Source organism: Nicotiana tomentosiformis, chromosome 11, assembly GCF_000390325.3.
Source record: "Nicotiana tomentosiformis chromosome 11, ASM39032v3, whole genome shotgun sequence".
Lineage (NCBI taxonomy): Eukaryota > Viridiplantae > Streptophyta > Magnoliopsida > Solanales > Solanaceae > Nicotiana > Nicotiana tomentosiformis.
In genome coordinates this window covers 86,233,421-86,254,393 of record NC_090822.1, presented here as the reverse complement: position 1 = coordinate 86,254,393, position 20,973 = coordinate 86,233,421, and the positions used below count along the sequence as shown (strand labels likewise).

At 41.1% G+C, this 20,973-nt stretch overlaps 1 protein-coding gene across 1 annotated transcript; it reads left to right on the top strand.

The window, feature by feature from the left end:
• The first annotated feature begins 1,623 nt into the window (after positions 1–1,623).
• Positions 1,624–2,645, top strand: LOC138901787 (uncharacterized). The gene is made up of 2 exons (XM_070189579.1): positions 1,624–1,881; positions 1,998–2,645. Exons 1-2 carry the CDS (start codon positions 1,624–1,626, stop codon positions 2,643–2,645), a joined length of 906 nt encoding a protein of 301 aa, XP_070045680.1.
• Positions 2,646–20,973: the final 18,328 nt, after the last annotated feature.

Genomic DNA, 20,973 nt, shown 5'->3' with positions numbered 1-20,973 from the left:
CCTCTGGATGAGGAAGGCACTGTATGAAGATGAATACGATGGGCAAATCTTGATACAAAGGATAAGGAGGCTCTAGGAGGAGTGGAATGATCTAGTCACAATGCCAATGGGTCAGAATTCGTTGTGCACTCCAGAATACTATGTCTGGATCAATGAAGAGGACGATCTAGCCCGACCAAGCAGGGAAGGAATAGCCTGGCTGGAGAATGCAGTGGCGGCTTTGCAAATCTATAATGAGATTTTGCATGCACTACCTCGTGACTACCTCCATGCACCGCCAAGTGGTCCTGGGGTCAATTGATCACATGTTGCGACCTCCCGAGGATGATGACCGTGTAGTTGAATGTAAACAGATTGAGCCCGAGATAGAACCTGAGGAAGACCTAGAGGAAGTGCCCGAGTTCAATGATGATGAAGATGAATCTAAAGAAGACCTAGAGGAAGAACCGGAAGAAGAAGAAGAGATGGGGAATAATTCCGGGGATGCTTACTAGAAGTTGGTTGATTTCACCCCTTTTCCCACTTTGTATATTTATCCCTAACTTTATCATTTCCCTAAGGGAAATTTTGTTTGAGCTCATGCAATCCTATGAATATTGGAAACAATGATGTAAACTTTGCTCCCGCCTATTACAATCTGAATACTATCAATAAAAACCAAGATTTGGTTCAGATCTATATGTGTCAAATCTAATTGTTTGACAAATATTCACGACTTAGGCCTACCTATGGCAAAAAGAGGTCCCATGAATTTTAGGAAAATGCGCTTGCACAGCCAAGCCGCTGGCGACCACCACTGCCAAGGTATGTTTTCTATATTCCCCCACCCTCTCTCTCATTTCCCCTCTCTTCTCTTTCTACCCTTTCTTGCATCTCCTGTCTCTTTGTTTTTCCCGAACCCCCATCCAACCACCAATGGCCACTCAAATCCGGCAACAACACACACCGTTCGCCGCCCCTCCACCGCTTTCTTCTCTCCCCATCACTTTTTTCCTCGCTGCCCCTCCCCCCATCCAGCACCCCTCCCCTAATTTCTTGAACCATCTCCATTTTTTCTTGATACCCTGCCCTAGTGAGGGTGTGGGTCATTTGCTGTGTTTTGTGTGCTGTAAACAAGGACTCCAAGACAATATTTTCTGGCGAGTTCCAACGGCGAGCGAGCATCCGGGCAGCAAATTTTGAGAAGTTCTGACGTGATCCGGCGATTTACGTTTAGTTTTTCGGTGTATCCCAGGGCTATTCCCAAGTTCTATATATCCTTCTATGATATTTGTGGGTTATTATCGGTATATTTTATTACCTATTTCTTATAACATAAACAGTCTTTTGTATTTAAATTGTCTTAGATTGGACTTGCCTGCCTTGTTATGCTCCGGTCACTATATTGAGTTTTATAGTTTGATACATAGGTTGTGCCTGCTTACCTATAGCCATAATAAGCATCTTTGGACCTTTAGGTATTTTTTTAGACTACCCATCCTGTTGTGCTTTGGTCTAGTGGCTGTGACGAGCTATGATAGAGTAAGATCATGTCCTCGGGGGAGGGGGGGAGGGGTTAAGGGTGGCAAGGGGGACAAATGAACCTCTAGGTTGAGAGTAGGGTCATAGAACATAATGACTTTAATGGGGAAGTCGATAGATTCAGAAATGATTCTCCACAAGAGGAAGATAAATGTAACCTGTGTCCAGGAGACTAGATGGGTGGGGAGTAAGGCTCAGGAGGCTGATGGGTTTAAGTTGTGGTACTCAGGGGTTGTGAGAGGGAAGAATGGGGTAGGAATGTTATTGGATAGGGAAGTTAGAGAGCTATTGGTAGAGGTCAAGAGAGTGGATGACATGTTTATGGCTATTACGATAGTCGTGGGAGGGTATACCCTGAATGTAATTAGCGCTTACGCACCTCAAGCGAGCTTGGACGAGGAGGTTTAAAGGCGTTTCTGGGAAGATTTAGATGGGTTAGTGTGGGGGCATTCTGCTCACCGAGAAGCTTATTATAGGAGGTGACTTTAATTGACACATTGGGATGTCGGCTGGGGGGGTACGATGTTGTGCATGGTGGCTTCGGCTTTGGAGATAGAACTGGAGGAGGTACTTCGTTGCTGGAGTGTTCTAAAGGCTTTGATCTAGTGATTGCTAACTCGTGTTTTCTGAAGAAAAGGGGGAACCTGATCACCTTTCAGAGTATGATGTCCAAGACTCAAATTGATTATCTAATCCTCAAGAAATGTGATAGAGGTCTATGCGTGGATTGCAAGGTCATCCCGGGTGACAATCTTACGACTCAGCATAGGCTATTAGTTATGGACTTGGAGATCAGGCCGAATAGGAGAAAAAGGGTTCTATCTAGCCTACCTAGGATCATGTGGGGTGCATTGACTAAGGACAAAGCTCAAGAGTTGGGGGAAAAGTTGCGAGTTATGGGGGGCTGGGAGAGTAGTGGGGACGTGAGTTGTATGTGGACTATGATAGCGAATTGTATTAAAGAGGCGGTGAGAGTGGTGTTAGGGGTCTTGAAGGGTTTCTCTGGTGGCCATAAAGGAGATTGGTGGTGGAACAAAGAGGTTCAAGGGAGAGTGGAAGCTAAGAAAGAGGCATATTTGAAGCTTGTAGAGAGCATAGACGAGGTGGAGAAGAGAGAAAACTGAGAATGGTATAAGAAAGCTAAGAAAGAGGAAAAGTTAGTGGTTATTGCAGCTAAGACCACAACGTTCGGTCATTTATATAAAGAGCTTGGAGACAACGACGGGGAGAAGAAGCTATACATGCTGGCCAAAGTGGGAGAAAGAAAGGCCCGTGATCTGGACCAATTAAGGTGCATAAAAGACGAGGAAGGTAGAGTTTTGTTGAAGGAGGCATAGATCAGGTGAAGATGGCAGTCTTACTTGAATAAACTCTTGAATGAAGAGGGAGATATGAGCATTTTTTTGGGATATTTGGAGTACTTAGAGTGTCATCGTGATTTTGGGTACTGTAGATGCATAAGAGTGGGGGAGGTTAAATGGTCTATGCACAGAATGAGTAAGGGTAGAACGACCGGGCCAAGCGATATTCCTATTAAATTTTGGAAGAGCGCGAGTAATGCAGGCTTGGATTGGCTCTCTAGGTTGTTTAACGTCATTTTTAGGAAAAATAATATGCCTGAGGAGTATAGGTGGAGTACGATGATTTTGCTGTACAAGAACAAGGGGGATATCCAAAACTGCAACAACTATAGGGGTATCAAGTTGCTAAGCCATACGATGAAATTTTTGGAAAGGGTGTTAGAGGGGAGGATGAGGAGGAGTGTGTCCATTTCTGACAACTAGTTTGGTTTCATGATGGGACAATCGACTACAGAAGCCATTCAACTTGTAAGGAGGTTGGTGGAGCAATACATGGTGATGGAAAAGGACTTGCATATGGTGTTCATTGACCTAGAGAAAGCTTACGACAAAGTCCCCCGAGAGGTCCTATGGATATGTTTTGAGGCTAAGGGAGTGCATGTAGCCTATATTAGAGCGGTCAAGGATATGTATGAGGGAGATAAGACATGGGTAAGGACAGCAGGAGAAAACTCAGAGTACTTTCTAATTGAGATGGGGTTGCAGGGATCAACACTTGAACCATTTTATTTTCCTTGACGATGGATGCATTGACGCAACACATTCAAAGAGAGGCGCCCTGGTGCGTGTTATTTGCAGATGACATAGTTCTGATTGATGAGATGCGAGTTGGTGTTAACAAGAGGCTAGAGGCTTGGAGACATACCCTTGAGTCTAAAGGTTTTAAGTTGAGCAGGACCAAGACAAAATACTTGTAGTGAATGTTCAGCGATGTTACCTAAGAAACGGACGTGGATGTGAGGCTTAATACTGAAGTCATTTATAGGGCCTGTGATTCAGAGTGATGGGGAGATTGATGAGGATGTCACTCATCTTATCAGAGCGGGGTGGATGAAGTAGAGGCTCGCTTCCGGTGTCTTATGCGATAAGAATGTGCTATTGAGACTTAAAGGTAAGTTCTACAAAGTAGTGGTTAGATCGACTATGCTATATGGGGCAGAGTGTTGGCCAGTCAAGAACTCCCATGTCCAGATGATGAAAGTTGCTGAAATGAGGATGTTGAGATGGATGTGTGGGCATACTATATTAGATAGAGTTAGGAACGAAGTTATTAGGGACAAGGTGAGAGTGGCCCCGTGGAGGATAAGATGTGAGAGGTGAGGCTTCAATGGTTCAAGCATGTTAAAAGGAAAAACATATATGCCCCAATCAGGAGGTGTGAGAGATTGTCCTTGGGGGGTCAGCGGAGGGGTAGAGATAGGCTAAAGAAGTCTTGGGGAGTGGTGATCAGGCGTGACATGGTGCAGCTTGAGCTAACTTAGGACATAACCCTTGATAGGAGGGGGAGGAGGTTGAGGATTAGGGTAGAAGTTTAGTAGGCAGTCGAGTGTTTCCCCATGTCTTCTTGTTTCAGTAGTATTAATGTTAGTATGGTATTATTTTACCCTTAGATATCTATTACTACATATCTTGTATTGTATTACTTGTTATTAATGCTTCTTTCATCTTGTATCTTGATACCTTAGTCTCATTTTTCTCAATATCTTATAATGCTATTACTTGATATCAGTGCTTCTTTCATCTTTTCTCTAGTTGAGGGCCTATCGGAAATAACCTCTATGCCCGTCCAGGGTAGGGGTAAGGCTGCGTACATCTCACCCTTCCTAGACCCCACTTGTGGGAATATACTGGGTCATCATTATTGTTGTTGTTGCTTGCCTGAATACATGAATTAACTGCTCTGTGTGCATATTAGTTGTGCAAATACTGAATCTGATGTCTATTCCTTTTCTTGTATTATTATTCCCCAAAATAAAGTTGGTTTACATTGACCCAAAACTGGTTGAACCACCGTACAACTTGAGATCGAAAGGGAAGATGCCTGCGATAGATAACCAGACCGAACACGCTCTGGTAATAGCTGATAGCCCGGCTCGATCGGGAGAGAAGTATGATATGCGGAATGAAAAACATGTGGCTAGGATGACCGAAGAGATGGAATCATTGAGGGAGAAAGTACAACACATTCGGGAATTGGCACATCTGGCCGTGACAACGCTCCCACAACCACCTCGTTTTCCTTCTCTAGATTCGACCCCAACCATTTTCCTTCCACTACTCGCCAAGCAAACAATACCCCAACTTCAGTCCCTATCACCCAGATTATACCCCTAGTAACCCCTGCAAACCCACCAAACCCTCCCATACACACCCCTTACATACCAAATTACGTTCAAACACCTCAAAACCCACCAGTAGCTGCCAGCACAGTTCATACTTCTCCTTCTGATGGCATCTCCTTTACCACTAGCCAAAACCAGCACATACCTGCAGCACATACCGCTATACATGAGCGATATGTTCCTCCCATATATGCCATTTCAAAACCCACCTTCACAGTGCCCGTTACGATCAGGCTACCTTATGAAATTAATCAATATGCCACAATGGAAAAGGGAAGCTATGTACATGGAGGAAGAATCAGTATCCAAACAATTACAAGCATTAAGAAAAAAAATGAAGAACCTTCAGGTCGCTCGAGGAAGCGAAAGTCTAGATTATGAGGATCTGTGTATTCACCCTGATGTGGACATGCCGATAGGGTACAAGCCTTTGACGTTTTATATATTTGATGGGACAGGTGATCCCCACGCACACTTGAGAGCCTACTGCGATAAGCTAGTTGGAGTGGGAAGAAACGAGAAGTTGAGGATAAAGTTGTTCACAAGGAGTTTGACAGGGGAGTCACTTACTTGGTATACTTGCCAAGATCTCTGAAACTGGAGGGAGCGGCAGGATATGGTAGAACACTTCCGGTTCAACACAGAAATTACCCTTGATAGGTTCGCTCTGGTAAACTAACAGAAGAAGCCGTCCGAGTCATTCCAAGAGTATGCACGTCGATGGAGGTCAGACGCCGCCAGAGCATAACCTCCGTTAGATGACATGAGTTGACTAAGTATTTCATCAGGACTCAAGAAGGGATCTACTTTGAGAAAATGATGGGCATGATGGGACATAATTTCCCTGGACTTGTCAAAATGGGTGGCTTTTTGGAGGGAGGTGTAAAGTCTAGCAAGGTACAATCTATGCCGTATTGCAAGCAGCTAGCAAATCAATCCAATCCGGTTCAATAGGCAGCGGAAAAAAGAAAAAGGAAGAGGTATTACTAAGTCATTCCCTACTACCAGTCTCATCCACACCATGGAAACACCTCTTACTCTCCAAACACCCATTCCCCACACCCACCTACTTATGCTCGAGTATACAACACACAACCATACTACAATCCCCAACCTCAATTTAACCCACCTCGCGCCCATACAAATCTAAATCCACAATGACCCTATGCTCCAGTCCAAACTACAACCATCCAAATCGACCCACCTATGCACCCCGACCTAGCCCAAATCTTGAAGAAAGAGGTCCCAGAAACTACACCCTGATTGCTGAACCTATGGCTCTACTCTTTGAAAGACTAATGAGTTCCCTTCAAAATACTTTGATGCAACCAATCGGTGCGTCTACTACTCAAACGTACCAGGGCATGATACCGAGGATTGCTTCAAACTAAAAAATAAAATTGAGTCACTGATCAAAAGTGGAACCATTCAGTGCACCCTAGCTCCGCCCAATGTGAACCGTAACCTGCTATCAAACCACCATAATCAAGGAGCTAACATGATTACCCTGGATAAAGAATATGACTTGAAAGGAACCATCGCCACAATAGGAAACGCTGAGGCTGTGAGAGTTCCACCTCGAAGGGCTCCAATGATCATAGTACAGTTAAAACCTACAGTGATGGTCCAAACTTACCAGCAACAATCCACCGCTACTATCAGGGATGAAGAAGATTGTGAATACAAGATAGTCCCGTGGACATATCAGCAGAAAGGGGAAGCCAAGCAACGGATTCTACAGCGGCCCATGGAATGACTAGGTTAGGGAGGGGTTACGCTCCTGAAGAAGTAAATCGAGGGAATCTAGGAAGGGAGAAGATTTAGAGAAGGAATATAATAGATCTGGAGGCCACATAATTCTGGAAGAATATGTCAACTAAATATTACCCCGTGGAGGAACAATTGAAGAAAACCCTTGCGCATATATAGATCATGGATTTGCTGATATGTTTTGACAATCACAAAGACGCCTTACTGAAAGTGTAAAGTGGAGTTAGCGTGCCGAGAAACACTACCAGCGAGGCATTAGCAGCGAATATCAAGAAGATGGTTAAAGAAAATATGATCACTTTCCGCAGAGATGAACTTCCTATAGAGGGCATGGGTCACAACAAAGCTTTACACGTCACCATCAAATGTGGAGATACGGTGGTGTCCTGAGTACTTGTTGATGGAGGATCAGGAGTCAATAACTACCCGCTCTCTACCCTACGAGAGTTGGGTATCCATCTAAGAGAAGTAAAAGAAAGTCATGTGAGGGTAAGAGATTTCGACGTTTCACAGAAGGATGTCATTAGAGAAATTTATTTGGCTATGCAAATTGGACCAGTTGAGTTTCCCATACTATTTCAAGTGATGGATATTTTATGGGAGGGGCAGGGGGTATCGTCTACCCTACACCAGTGCATGATGTTCAAGTGGGGTTGCTAAGAGATTGTAATCCATGGTGAATTGTCATGCCCCAAACCTTGGGGGAGGGGGGAACCGGCACCCGGTGCCTCACCTATCCTTGCGTACCAACTTGCGACTAAGGGACTCTGAACATATAATGTCATACTCTGACCATGGGCCACATTGCAAGATAATTGTAAATGCTGACTAAACATCAATATAATGCTGGGCTAACAAGGCCGTCATAACTACTACAACTGGCAAACCAACAAAATATACATAAAAGGTCTACAAGCCCAACATACTGCACTAACTGACAGGATATGTCTACAAGCCTCTACTGATGGATATACTATGATCGGAACAGGGCCACAGTCTACTCATAACATATATACATATATATACAAGATGTACATAAAGCTCTAGACCCAGCAGCTCCGAAGGGTATGGAGCTTACCGATCAAGCTGAACTCGGGCAATACCTAATGAGGAGGTTTACCCGTCTGTCTGTCTGAATCTGCACGCATGAAATGCAGTGCCCCCAGAAAAGGGATGTCAGTACGAAATAACGTACCGAGTATGTAAGGCAATATACTGAAAGCTGAACTGAATTGATAATATAACAATTGAAAGCAACCGAAAGTCAAATATAATCTGAAGATATGCTTACTTGCTGATACCGACTCAATTCTCTCAATATAGTAAGTAAAATAGATGTCAGGCCTTATAAGGCTCGGTATATATATAACTTCTCTGCCACAGTAGGCTCGCTCATAGGCGCTCGGCCATACAAGGCTCTGTATCTCGGCCAACTGGGCTCGCTCATAGGCGCTCGGCCATAGTAGGCTCGGTATATATCCTACCATCTGATCAGAGGTTGCCCAATAGGGGCCTGCCCATCGATTATAGCTCGATGGTAATGCAAATACTATAATATTGTATATATAGACTCTCTGCTCTCTTGACTGGAAGGAGAAAATACTTAATTGAATATTGTACTTACAAGAGTAGGAAAAATATATGTAAACTCTGGAACATTAATTGTTTCTGTATACCTCGTTATCAAACTTGTGTAATTACGAGATCATGCAAAATGAAGGAAGAGCTTAGCTTTAAAATACCTGAACTGATTCTCTTTTGTGAAAACACGTAACAGAGAATCGAAGTAGGGAATAATCCGTATGATATTCTTGAGAAAGATTGTACCGGGCCTTCTTTGAATTAGAATTTCACGTTGCACCTTGTAGTATTTCAGAGAATCTCACGTTAGTCATTGTTATTTCTCTCTTAATAATGTTGGAATGTCATTTTACTTAGTCTTAGAAAAATTCCATAACTTACTAATAGATAGACCAAGTATCTATACGTGTAAACAAGATGGCATTTTTCCTTGTGACTCATTTTATGCATTTTGCTACTTTGGCTTAGTCTATGCCATGTGGCAATCCCCAAAAGACACTTATCCACCTAATATTATAATAATCTCTACAATTATTCACATAATTAAGAATTATCTCAAATTACCTAGAATACTATTCACTTTTAACACACCTTACTATCATGGTCATGTGGTACCTTGCATGGTACTAGTCCATAAGTATCGGGTATTTTAGCTCGGTCCATATTTTATCCCAAAATATCAAACTTCGACGAAAATTTATTTTCTTCGATTTGCTTACCCTCTCATCTTCACGAATTTATTCATCACTTGTTTGAAATAGCATAATGCTTATAATCTCCAAATAATCTTGTCCTTGAATTGAGGTTAATTATCTTATGACAATTTCACGTATAATACTACAGGGTATAACATCGTCGTAATATAATACTGCAGGGCGTAATATCGACGTAATACTGCGGGGCATAACATCATTTCCCCCTTTTGAAACATTCGTCCTCGAATGTTGACTGATGCACTCATCATTCTCATAATCCATAGCTCTTGCGAATACTTTAATATTCTGCTATCCATTTAGGCAACTGTTCTTTGAATAAATCTAAAGGCCAGGGCATCCCTCCCCCCCTATTAAGCCTCTTTCTCACACCACGGCTTGTAGTCAGAATCCTTCTAATCTCGTAATTGTTGCTACCTTCTATCATGCAGCCTATACGACTCAAACTTTGTACGTGCGCCTATGCAACACTTCTATCCTCTTTCTTCCAGTTCTTAGTCAATCTCTAGGCCTCACTTTGTGAACATATACAAAATAATGTCAAGATGTCTCTCTGGGTGTCATTAGCTTTACTACACCTAAGTAGGCTATACTATACCATAACTCTTACTTCGATTTATTGTTATTGAGGTCTGTTACCAAATTCCAGCTTACTCTTGTTGCTTATCCCATTTGTATAAATCTAAGTCCTTTAATGCTTCCTCATTACTGTTCATCTTAAGAATGACGACCTAATCTCAGCTCATACTTTGTGATTTTTGTCCATCCATTATGATTCGCCTCAATATTGATCTACAATATACCACTGATAATTTGAAACTTCTTACGTAATACCTTGCCACTAGGGCTTTCATTGCATCGAAAAATATTTGAAGTGATTTCCATAATCGCATTTCATAGTATCTCAATGTGATTCACCTTATGGGGGTATTCTAATCTCGTGCCGTCCGCGAAATCTTTTCTCCTTCTCCTTTTTTTTCTTCAAATCATTATTCAATCAAAGGCCCAAACGCCATCTTTTATCTGTCACAATTACACCCTCATTTTATTACTAGGTCAGCATTCCAGTTCTTCTAAATGCTACTAGTCATAGACTCCTTTGAGCTCATTCAGGCTATACTGGGATTTATATAATTTAGAGAACCCATCACCTCTCTCACATTTTCGTGGGTTTAATCCCGAGGGCTTATCCAGTCTCGTCACCTTCTCACTCGCCCTTTCTTATCCTTACTCCTGTCTTCCTACAATCTTGTTGCTCTACCATGCTTTAGCTTGTGACCCATACATATCCATTTATACTATTCGCAGCCTTCCTTCAACTTCCTTGCACCATAGATTTCCTTGTGTTATTCTGGAATATCAAGTGAGACATCACATCGTCTCTAACGCTTCTTTTACTTTCTTAATTAGACCTCTCGATACTTCGAAACCATAGGCTATAAGATATACCACTAACGATGCCGCTATCATTCCTGGATATTGAATCCCCGCGCTTCTAGCCTTCTATCCAAAATATGGACTATTCACAACCTTCTGCATTTGAGTATCTCGTACGTTGTTCACCTTTACCTTACTCACCTTAAAGTCTCGCATCACATGTTCTATCTCTTTCATGACCTCCCTTTCATATAGGTATAATTCACATCCACAACTTGAACTTCTATTATAAACCTTGCACCTTTTTACATGATTCGATGAGAGCTTTATACTAACTTCTTATGAGGCTGGTATTCTTCTAACTGGACCTCTGATATTAAGAGTGATTCTGCAATGTTCTCAATCACCATGTCCATAATTTTCTGGGTTCAATAATCAAACTCTGGATTTACTTAGTTGATGTAACTCTTTTGTTTCCTCTTTCCTCTGATCAACCTTTATGTAGGCTTGAGCTATCTTCTGATCTGCGGCTCATGGTGTTAGTTATTACTTTTAGCCTTTCATGGCGCTATGGAATATCCATGATACAATCCTTTAGCAATTCAATCCTTTGTTTATGACCCGGGCTCAATTCTTCCTTTTAAACGGCTGTATGATTGTCAACATATATGTTGCATGGATAATACTCCGAACTCTTAAGTCCGTTCATAACGTAACCAACTCTGGATCATTGATCGAATAATTCCTTTCATTCCATCTTAGCTTTCTTTAAACTAAACTATTACTTTTTCTGGATTTTCTGCCCCCTTGTTGCGTCCATACTTAGCTTATCTTAGTGTCCACACATATTGAAATTCCATACAACTCATATGATCTTGAATATCACTTCTGATTTTACTCCTCATTCATTAGCCACGGTAAGTGCCACTTTCTTATGGAGTGCATACAATGTTGTTTTGAGACTGTTGTTATAATACCATTTCCTCTTTAGGTCACTAAGTTTAGGTTGAAGCCTTCGTCCTTATTTTCCTTAGCTAGTCTTTTATTGTAGTACTTAGGGAGGACTCTCTGACTCTTGTAAAGCTGTGAGCTTATTACATTGTATACTCGACGGACCTTCTGATGTCCTTCCTTTCCTATACTTATTCGTAGTTATTTACCTCCATGCCCTTGTGATTGTAGGGTCTCTTCTGAACTGATATTTTGATTTTCTTCCTAGTGGCACTCTCTTTTATTTTTGTAACACTCATACGGTACCTTTTTAACTTTCCCAACTCCTATATGAATATATCTAAAGTATTATAATGTCATAACTGCGAGGCTGGATTCCCCATGTTGGGGTTCACTCTATTTATCTTGCACGATCTATTCATTTATCTGTATCCTCTTATCTAGCCATAAGTAGGCTCTTCCCGAATAAACTACTAACCACTCGTTGGCCCATTCTCATATCAATATTTCGTGTGATATTTCTTGGGTTATTTCCTTTGTCTTAACTTACCTCTCGCACTGGCTCCTTATTTATCAATAACATCCCAGACAGAAACCCTTACTTTCTTTCCTTGACGTCGCGTTTGCATAATGTTCTGGAATCGTAGCATATCTGTAGGATTTGAATAAGTGCAATTTCATCCCTTTCTTACTTTTGTCGCATTCTTTCTTTACTATTCCATAGTTACTAGAACCACTTACTTCTGACTTAATATCACGTCACTCCATATTCCCCCCTTTATGGGAGTACTAAGAGTTGGAGCTACAACAATCTGCCTATAGATGTTTTACCTCTTCACTTTTGGCATCCTTTCACATCATCGATGACCCTTACTCTCCTTGCGGTAATCCTTCTGTACTAAGGATAATGAAATTCCTTACTCGCGAGGGTGACAATTATTATAACTGGCACATATAGTCTCTTAAGCTTAACTTTGCTCACATTGCTTACTTTAGAGAAGCGTCTTCCTGAATGACCATTCTTTGAATTTCTCATGAATCTTCTTCTGTTGTCCATTCTATTATTGCCGGAATGAAATCTGAAATTCTCATGCTGTCGACCTTTATCAAATCACTAAATCCCTAATTCATATTTAGTTTATCTTGTTCACCAGCCCATACTGATTTCTATTATTTTGGGGTCTAGCTTTTTCCTATTGGTAATCACGTTAGAGTCACGAACTTATTTCTCGAAATGAGGATATGAATTTATGGCCTATACTCCTTTGTTCTCTTAAGGCCTATCACCTCTCGTCTCTTCCTTCACCTGGCTATGGACCCGGTAATACCGTCATCTTTTTGATGTACCGTTGTCATCCATGTATCACATCTTACTCATAATTCTTCCTTATCTCTCTTCTCATTACCCTGCTAACATTTCTGCATCCCTTTCTTGTGAAAACTTTAACAAGACTTTCTTTTGCTTTTAGCTCCACTTGCTTCATTCATCGGCTCTTCAGGTTGCTCAACGTCCTCGCTCTACTAGGGACGGGAGTCACACTAAGGTAATATTTATCTCTTCTAGGCTTTCAGTGTCTATCTTATGAATTTTTTTGATCATGCTAGTATTCACATCTAATTATAATATTCTAGAGTACACCATCTGGGTGTCTCACAAGAAGATCTATTAGCACATTTGTAATATCCTTCGGAAATGTCAACTAACACAAATAATCCATTCACCATTTTGGGTTACTCTAACCCCAGCCGAATCCTGACGTTCCGTCCTTTTCTTAAACTACACCTGTTAGCCCCCATAGGGCATAACTGAGATGGGTGCGGCCAATTGTACATACCTCTGTTATTGATGAAGGTAACTTAAAATGCTTATATCTCTCTTCCTGAATTGCAGATAATGTTCATCTCTACTAATTAGGTACCTCGTACCCTTCTTCACCTTGCTTCTTTTATTTGTTGAAACTTGTATCTTCTGATTCTTTCATTACTTTTTACCATAAGAGTGGATATATATTTTTGCCTTAGGGATACTTATCAAGAAGCTTATACCTTTCAGTACATACATGATCTGTTGAAGACCTCACATTTACTTATCATAAGCATGATGCAAAGTCGAGTTCCTCTGACTCAACACTTCCATAGCTCATATCTCTTACCAACCTTCTTTCTAGATATAGGTATCGTCTTATTGTGAATAAATTAGAGTTTAATAGTTTGAATTCTTACAACTGAGCTCTACAACACGATCTAGAGTAAGAAGAAATAGTGACAGCCCTAAATGCCCTGTAGCCTCCTGCTTATAAGTGCGGTGCAAGACACACCCATAAACAAGACTCTACTAGACACGACTTGTAGACTCCCTAGGACAGAACTGCTCTGATACCACTTCTGTCATGTCCCGAACCTGAGGAGGGGGGGGGAGGGAACCGGCACCCGATCCCTCACCTATCCTTGCATACCAACTTGCGACTAAGGGACTTTGAACATATAATGTCATACTCTGACCATGGTCCACATTGCAAGACAATTGTAAATGCTGACTAAACATCAATATAATGCTGGCCCGACAAGGCCGTCATAACTACTACAACTGGCAAACTAACAAAATATACATAAAAGGTCTACAAGCCCAACATACTGCACTAACTGATAGGATATGTCTACAAGCCTCTACTGATGGATATATTATGATCGGAACAGGGCCACAGTCTACTCATAACATATATACATATATATACAAGATGTACATAAAGCTCTAGACCCAGCAACTATGAAGGGTATGGAGCTTACCGATCAAGCTGAACTCGGGCAACACCTAATGAGGAGGTCTACCCGTCTATCTGTTTGAACCTTCACTCATGAAATGCAGCGCCCCTAGAAAAGGGACGTCAGTACGAAATAACGTACCGAGTATGTAAGGCAATATACTGAAAGTTGAACTGAACTGATAATATAACAATTGGAAGCAATCGAAAGTCAAATATAATCTGAAGATATGCTTACTTGCTGATACCGACTCAACTCTCTCAATATTGTAAGTAAAATAGATGTCAGTCCTTATAAGGCTCGGTATATATATAACTTCTCTGCCGTAGTAGGCTCGCTCATAGGCGCTCGGCCATACTAGGCTCTGTATCTCGGCCAACTGGGCTCGCTCATAGGCGCTCGGCCATAGTAGGCTCGGTATATATCCTACAATCTGATCAGAGGTTGCCCAATAGGGGCCTGCCCATCGATTATAGCTCGATGGTAATGCAAATACTGTAATACTGTATATATAGACTCTCTGCTCTCTTGACTGGAAGGAAGAAATACTCAATTGAATATTGTACTTACAAGACTAGGAAAAATATATGTAAACTCTGGAACATGAATTGTTTCTGTATACCTCGTTATCAAACTTGTGTAATTACGAGATCATGCAAAATGAAGGAAGAGCTTAGTTTTAACATATCTGAACCGATTCTCTTTTGTGAAAACACGTAACAGAGAATCGAAGTAGGGAATAATCCGTATGATATTCTTGAGAAAGATTGTACCGGGCCTTCTTTGAATTAGAATTTCACGCTGTACCTTGTAGTATTTCAGAGAATCTCACGTTGGTCATTGTTATTTCTCTCTTAATAATGTTGGAATGTCATTTTACTTAGTCTTAGAAAAATTCCATAACTTACTAATAGATAGACCAAGTATCTATACGTGTAAACAAGATGGCATTTTGCCTTATGACTCATTTTATGCATTTTGCCACTTTGGCTTAGTCTATGCCATGTGGCAATCCCTAAAAGACACTTATCCACCTAATATTATAATAATCTCTACAATTATCCACATAATTAAGAATTATCTCAAATTACCTAGAATACTATTCACTTTTAACACACCTTACTATCATGGTCATGTGGTACCTTGCATGGTACTAGTCCATAAGTACTAGGTATTTTAGCTCGGGCCGTATTTTATCCCAAAATGTCAAACTTCGACGAAAATTTATTTTCTTTGATTTGCTTACCCTCTCATCTTCACGAATTTATTCATCACTTATTTGAAATAGCATAATGCTTATAATCTCCAAATAATCTTGTCCTTGAACTGAGGTTAATTATCTTACGACAATTTTACGTATAATACTACAGGGTGTAACATCGTCGTAATATAATACTGCAGGGCATAATATCAACGTAATACTGCGGGGCATAACATGAATGAAGCCAATCAGCTTATCTGGAACATGCAGTTCCATTCATAGAAGGATTAGACGGGGTCACTTTCCATGTAGTTGAGATCATGAAGACCACGGAAATAGAAGAGACCGAGAAAAATCTGGGAATGCAGTCACCATATAGATCAAAGATAACCATGAGAGAAATGATAAAGTACGGATACAGACCAGGAACCGGGCTGGGAGCCCGGTTAGACAGGATAACAGAGCCGATTGAGCTGAGTGGGTAGAAAGGTAGAGTCGACATAAGGTATCAACCTCCGACTGGGAAGACTTGTACCAGTATCTTCGGGAAGAAAGCTTTTATGCCAGAGCGTGTTTCGGGTACGGGTCAGAGCTCAACACCAGAGGACGACACCGTCAATGGAATGGGAAGGCTGCTCGTGACCATGATCGAGGAATGCTGTGACAAAGTTGATATCAAGACACCGACCATCTATAATGCCGAACCAAGAGAGGACTTGTAGAATTGGACCGCGAGCCCATCTTTGGTTTGCCGGGAGTCTTGGTAGTGTGGAACTATAAAACCTTTGAAAAGAGCACATGGTCAATTGAGGCTTGAACCATGTATGTACTTTTTTGTCATTCGCCACTTTGGATGCTCAGACGTTTCTCTTTTGATGAAATAAAAAGAAATACTTTCTTAAAATTATTGCAAACTTATTTATCGCTTCATTTATACTTAGTTTTTCTTTTCAGTAATCAAAAAGATAAAAATCCGCATTCCGCGATTATGACATGTAACGAAACCCTCGAGCAAAGCGATCCAAATTACGAGAAATACAACAAAAGCATGATGCCAAATAATCTACCACAACAGATCGAACAACTGGAAAGCCAGAAAAAGCCTAACCTTGAGGATACACAAGTGGTCAACCTAGGAAACGAAGAAGACGTGAAAGAAACATAAATCAACATCCATCTGGAAGCAGAGTAGAAAGAAGAATTGGTTGAGCTCCTCCGACAGTACATCAAAGTGTTCGCATGTTCGTATGACGACATGCCTGAGTTAAGCACTGACATAATTTCATATCAATTACCTGCCGATCCTGCTAGACCTCCAGTCAAACTAAAACCCAAAAAGTTCAAGCCGGATTTGAGTTTGAAGATAAAAGAAGAAGTAACCAAGCAAATAGAGGCGAACGTAGTAAGAGTCACTAATTATCACGCATGGTTGGAAAATATTGTATCGGTGCCAAAGAAGGATGGGAAAATCAAAATATGATTGGATTGTCGAGATCTTAACAAGGCCAACTCAAAGAATGATTTCCCTTTACCAAATATTCATATCCTCATTGACAACTGTGCAAAGCATGAGTTGCAGTCATTCATGGATTGTTTCGCCGGGTACCATCAGATCCTGGTGCACGAAGAAGATAAAGAAAAGACGACATTCACTACGCCTTGAGGAGATTACTGCTATAGAGTCATTCCATTCGACATCAAAAATGCTGGTGCTAGTTAATGAGGGCCATGAAAACTCTTTTTCACGACATGATTCTTAACGAGATCGAGGTATATATGGATGATGTCATCATCAAGTCCCGAAAGAGTTCAGAACATTTGGACGACCTGAAGAAGTTTTTCGAACATTTTTGTAGGTATAGTTTAAAGTTGAGCCCTGCAAAATGCACATTCGGCGTCCCTGCTGGGAAATTGCTAGGTTTCATTATAAGCTGAAAAGAGATAGAACTGGATCCTTCAAAGATTAAAGCCATTCAAGAGTTGCCACCACCCAAGATCAAGAAGGATGTGATGAGTTTCCTTGGTAGGCTGAGTTACATCAGCCATTTCATAGACAGTCCACTGTAATTTATGAACCTATCTTCAACATGTTGAAGAAGGATGCTGCTACAAAATGGACAGAAGAGTGTCAGAAAGCCTTCAACAAAATTAAAGAATACTTGTCAAATCCACCAGTGTTGGTTCCTCCCGAGCCCCGGGAAGCCACTATTGTTATACCTATCGGTCTTGGAAAATGCATTTGGATGCGTATTGGGACAACACGATGAGATCGTAAGAAATGAGCAATCCATCTATTACTTAAGCAAGAATTTCACACCATGTGAGTCCAAATACACTCTGATAGAGCACACATGATGCGCCCGGACTTGGATAGCCCAGAAGTTGAGGCATTACATGTCAGCATACACCACACATCTAATATCCTGGCTCGACCTGCTCAAGTATATCTTTTAGAAGCCGATGTCTATAGGAAAACTAGCAAAATGGAAGATTATTCTCAGCGAATCTATCACTGTGTATATAACATAGAAGGCCATCAAAGGACAAGATTGAGATGTTCACCTTGCAAAAAATCCAGTGGAAAAGGACTATGAACCGCTCACTATGTACTTCCCAGACGAAGAAATGTTATTCGCTGGAGAAGACATTGCAGAATCATACCCAAGGTGCAGTCCTAATTTCAGAATCAGGACAATATTACCCAGCATTTGAAAAGATAAGGTTCCATTGCACCAATAATATGGCCGAGTACGAAGCATGCATCCTCGGGATCAGGATGGCGGTTGACATGAACATTTAGGAGCTTCTGATCTTAGGAGATTCTGATCTGTTAATACATTAAGTTCAAGGAGAATGGACTACCAATAATGTCAAGATTCTTCCATACCTACACTGTGTAAAGGAGCTATGCAAGAAGTTCACAAATATCGAGTTCAAGCACATTCCCATGATCCAGATCGAGTTTGCCAACGCTCTCGCCACTTTGTCATCCATGATCCAGCATCCGAATAAGAATTATATCGACCATATCGAGATAGAGATCAAGGGTCAACATGCATACTATTTTTATGTAGACGAAGAGCCAGATGGTATGCCATGGTACTACGTCATCAAAAGATTCCTTGAATCAAGAGAATATTTAGAGAATGCTACTAATAGTCAGAAGCAAGCATTCAGAAGAAATACATGCAAGAATGTGCTAACCCCACATGAACAGCTTCACCGTAGCCACGAAGATATTAAGAGATGGATACTTTTGGATGACCATGGAAAGCGATAGTATCCTCTATGTGAAGAAGTGTCGCCGGTTTTAGATCTATGGGGATTTCATCCGAGTTTCGCCTAATGAGTTGAATGTAATGGGCTTGCCTTGGCCGTTTGCTGCTTGGGGCATGGACTTGATTAGATCTATAAAGCCTACTGCATCAAATGGGCATCGTTTTATCTTGGTAGCAATTGACTACTTCACCAAATGGGTCGAAGTATATACATACAAGGTCGTCACAAAAAAAGTAGTGCCAGATTTCGTCCGTAACAACATAGTCTGCCGGTTTGGGATACCCAAGTCGATCATCACTGATAATGCAACCAATATCAATAGTGGCCTCATGAGGGAAATTTGTGAGAAGTTCAGAATTGTCCGCCATAGCTCTACAGCCTACAGATCGCAGATAAATGGAACAGTTAAAGTAGCCAACAAAAACATCAAAAGGATTCTGCAAAAGATAGTGGAAAATCATAGTCAATGGCACGAGAAATTATCCTTCACCTTACTGGGTTATCAGACCACTATGAGGACATCTATTGGGGCTACGCCATACATGTTGGTATATGGAACTAAAGTTGTGATACCTGCAGAGGTCGAGATACACTCTTTAAGGGTCATTCAAGAAGCCAAGTTAGACGACGCAGAATGGATATGGGTCAGGCAAGAGCAACTCATGCTCATTGACGGCCAATGCATTTAATAAGATGGACGTGATATTCTATGGTCAGCTGTATCAAAATAAGATGGCCAATGCATTTAATAAAAAGGTGAAACCTAACAAGTTTATATCGGGGAAATTAGTTTTAAAGAAAATATTCCCTCATCAAGAAGAAGCCAAAGGAAAGTTTTACGCCAAATTATCAAGGTCCTTACGTGGTCCACCGAGTGTTGTCGGGAGAAGCTCTGATCTTGGTAGAGATGGACGGAACAGTCAGCACGAAGCCTATCAACTTAGTCCCAATCAATAGATACTATGTTTGAAGACAATAGAGTTAGGTTTTGGCTGTAATAGAACTACGCTTGACCTGACTTCCCATGGAGGGATACATAGGCAACCCACGTAGGGTCCGATATCTCTCTTCCCCCCTTCTGTTGTAATAGGAAAACCGAATACCATTTTTAATGTATTTGGAACTATGCCACGACTTGATTTCCTTTGGAAGGAATACATAGGCAATCCTCATCGGATTCAGTCATCTTTTGTAATTGAACTATGTTCTGGCCTGATTCCATTTGGATATGTAGGTAGTCTAAGACTCGGCCACTTCATTTCCAATCTCATCATTTTGCATATGTTGTAATCAAACTATGGGTTGACCTGGTTTCATTTGGATACGTAGGCTACCAGAGTCAGGCTCGATCATCATCATCATATCTCTCTTTTGTCAATACCCACGAACTACGTTCAGACCTGATTCTATTTTGGATACGTAGGTAACTTGAAAGGGTTCAGTCATAACTTGAGGAAAACCTTTGTAACACATTAGTTTAGGTTAGGATGCAATCACACTGGCAAGAAGCCACGTCATCAGAAGCATCTTGGAGGATCGACATCAACGTTCGCGTTTAAGGAACTTCTTAGGCATGTCATAATCCGGAACAACGACATTTTCCATAAGATAAAAGATTTGCAAAATGTTTTCTAGAAGTGTCATAATTCGTTCCACCTAATGACCTTCATGGTGTGACCTCATCAGGACTGCGGCAAAGCCAAGACTACAGTCGACACAAACCAACACCCCCTCTTGCTAAGAATTTTTATTTGAATGCATGGCCAACATGACATATGGAAATGCTGGAACACTCTGGGGCAAATGACGGATCTGCCACTTTCTCATAACTATCATCTCTATTTCCTTATTCAAATTTTTACCTTACATACAACTAAAACTAACTCTAAGATCCTTTGCAGGTATTTCGAAACCAGGCTACCGACGCTACCGGAGCATATTGTATATAGCAAACCGTCTGCTCAACTGAATGCAACCGGAGCATATTGTATATAGAAAACTGTCTGCTCAACTTAACAGAGCATGTTGTATATAACAAGTCACTGGCCTCGCCAACCCGAGCACATTGTATATACCAAACCATCTGCTCAATTGAATAGAGCATGTTGTATATA